This window comes from Sinocyclocheilus grahami, unplaced genomic scaffold (assembly GCF_001515645.1).
Source record: "Sinocyclocheilus grahami isolate Dianchi unplaced genomic scaffold, SAMN03320097.WGS_v1.1 scaffold599.1, whole genome shotgun sequence".
NCBI lineage: Eukaryota > Metazoa > Chordata > Actinopteri > Cypriniformes > Cyprinidae > Sinocyclocheilus > Sinocyclocheilus grahami.
The window spans coordinates 1059477-1061326 of NW_015505778.1; the positions used below are offsets into that span (position 1 = coordinate 1059477).

The 1850-nt window shown below is 38.0% G+C and overlaps 1 protein-coding gene across 1 annotated transcript in view; it reads right to left on the reverse strand.

Annotated features, from left to right (window-relative positions):
• LOC107557334 (KAT8 regulatory NSL complex subunit 1-like) overlaps nucleotides 1-1850 on the reverse strand; it is a 24132-nt gene that overhangs the window by 6104 nt on the left and 16178 nt on the right. The window contains exons 3-6 of the mRNA XM_016240719.1: nucleotides 1682-1823; nucleotides 1392-1534; nucleotides 902-1031; nucleotides 626-797 (exon numbers count right to left, since the gene is read on the reverse strand). Of these exons, the coding sequence (XP_016096205.1) occupies nucleotides 626-797; nucleotides 902-1031; nucleotides 1392-1534; nucleotides 1682-1823 (587 nt within the window). The remainder of the gene's footprint in view (nucleotides 1-625; nucleotides 798-901; nucleotides 1032-1391; nucleotides 1535-1681; nucleotides 1824-1850) is intronic.

Genomic DNA, 1850 nt, shown 5'->3' on the forward strand with positions numbered 1-1850 from the left:
GTTGTAGAAACCAGACCATTAATTGTGGTTTTAAACTACTCTTTAGGGTCATAACATTACAAACATTTCACGTTTTTGAATTCTTCACACTTTTCTAGTCATTTTTCCTTAAAATATCTTTAACTTTCTTAGTTTCTGCTGTTGTTTCAAATCATGAAACAGGTATGCACTCATGCACAGTTTGGAGTGCAGGCTGCAGTATTAATAATATTACATTTTATTGTTTCTTAGAAATGCACATTTGACAGTAGCTTGAGTTGACAGTAGTGGTAGCTTGAGTTAGGATGCAGATGTAAATTTATGTTCATCTGTATTGTAACTACCTCATTTTTATATGGTGAAATTTAATTACTCTGATTGTTTGAGTTTTAAAATGATATCTCGATAATTATCGTTATCATTTTATCGCCCAGCCCTATATATAGATATATCAAATTTTAAAATATCTTTAATAAAAAAATTTAAAAACATGCATATACACACTTTTTTAAAATCACTTGATATAGTAAAAACATTTTTAGTGAAATCAGTGATATCACTATACTATTTATATGTATACAATTGCAGAAAAATCTGAAAATAGTTGTTAGCTTTAATTGTATCTGACTGTGCATGTGCATCTCACCTGATTGCATGGACAGAACGGGGTGGATGCTGCGGTCTTGATGTGCGACTCTCTCCAGCAGAGGGCGATCAAATGGTAAGTCTGGTTTGGAGAGGGGAGGAGCACCGCCACACATGACACATGATCCATTGACTTCACACACACATAAAGGTGAAAAAGACACTCTCTGAACCTGATAAAAGAAGGACACTCACTTCAGATACACTTCAAAATCAGCAAAAAATGCGCTCCTTGAATATTGATACATTCATACTAATAAACTTCACATAAACGCACCTTGCCGTTGTGGACAGTGTTCGGGTGGATAAGACGTCGTCTCCTGCAGGTCAACAGTGGGCGTGTTCGTGCGGAGGTACAGCTGCTGTCCAGATTTGATGGGCATGTGCCGGACATTTCGGTCACGCTACTGAAATAGGAAAAAGTGGAAACAATGTAAAATCCAGTTTTTGCCAAGCCAATGGAAAATAAGAATCTATGCTGATACAAGACCCCACTGCATTCACCCTGTCCGAGTTCATTTTGCAATAATGGCCAATTGACTATTTTATACTTCACTAATAAATGTTTGGTAATGTTAATATAACATTATTAGGCCCCACTTTATATTCAGCTATTATGTACTTGCATCAAAAACATATATACATGGTACATAGAAGTTACAGACACTTAATTTAAACTGGGTCAAGTTATTCTAATGTTAGCAAACGGTAACAATTTACAATAAATTCAAATATTTACGCCGACACAATATTACATTTGTCCAAACCTAACGGACATGTCATTCTCAGATGTGTCTGTCAATCGAGACTGGGATTCTGTGAAATTATGGGATGCTGTTGAGGTTAGGACATTCTCATTAGTCTCGGTTCTCTGGCAGGAAGGGGCGGAGTCTCCCAGCTCCACAAGACCCTGCAGAGAGCATGCAAAAAAAATCAAAATAAACTTTGTATACAGCCAAATTCCATTAAACTAATTCCCGATTCTTAACAGTCCTGAACCTGGATGCTGTTTTTATCTTATAACACAAACACAGTAGATATTCAAGGCTCTGCTAACCTTGCTGGCGCGGAGCTGGCGGTAGACATCAACCTGCTGTCGGATGCGGTACTCCAGGTCTGATATCTGAGCCTGCAGCCATGTCCAGTGACTGATGATTGTGGCTCTTTCCCTGGCAAAGCGCCCTTCTGCTCTTCTCCATCTGAGAGAGAAAAGTGAACAATCCAGT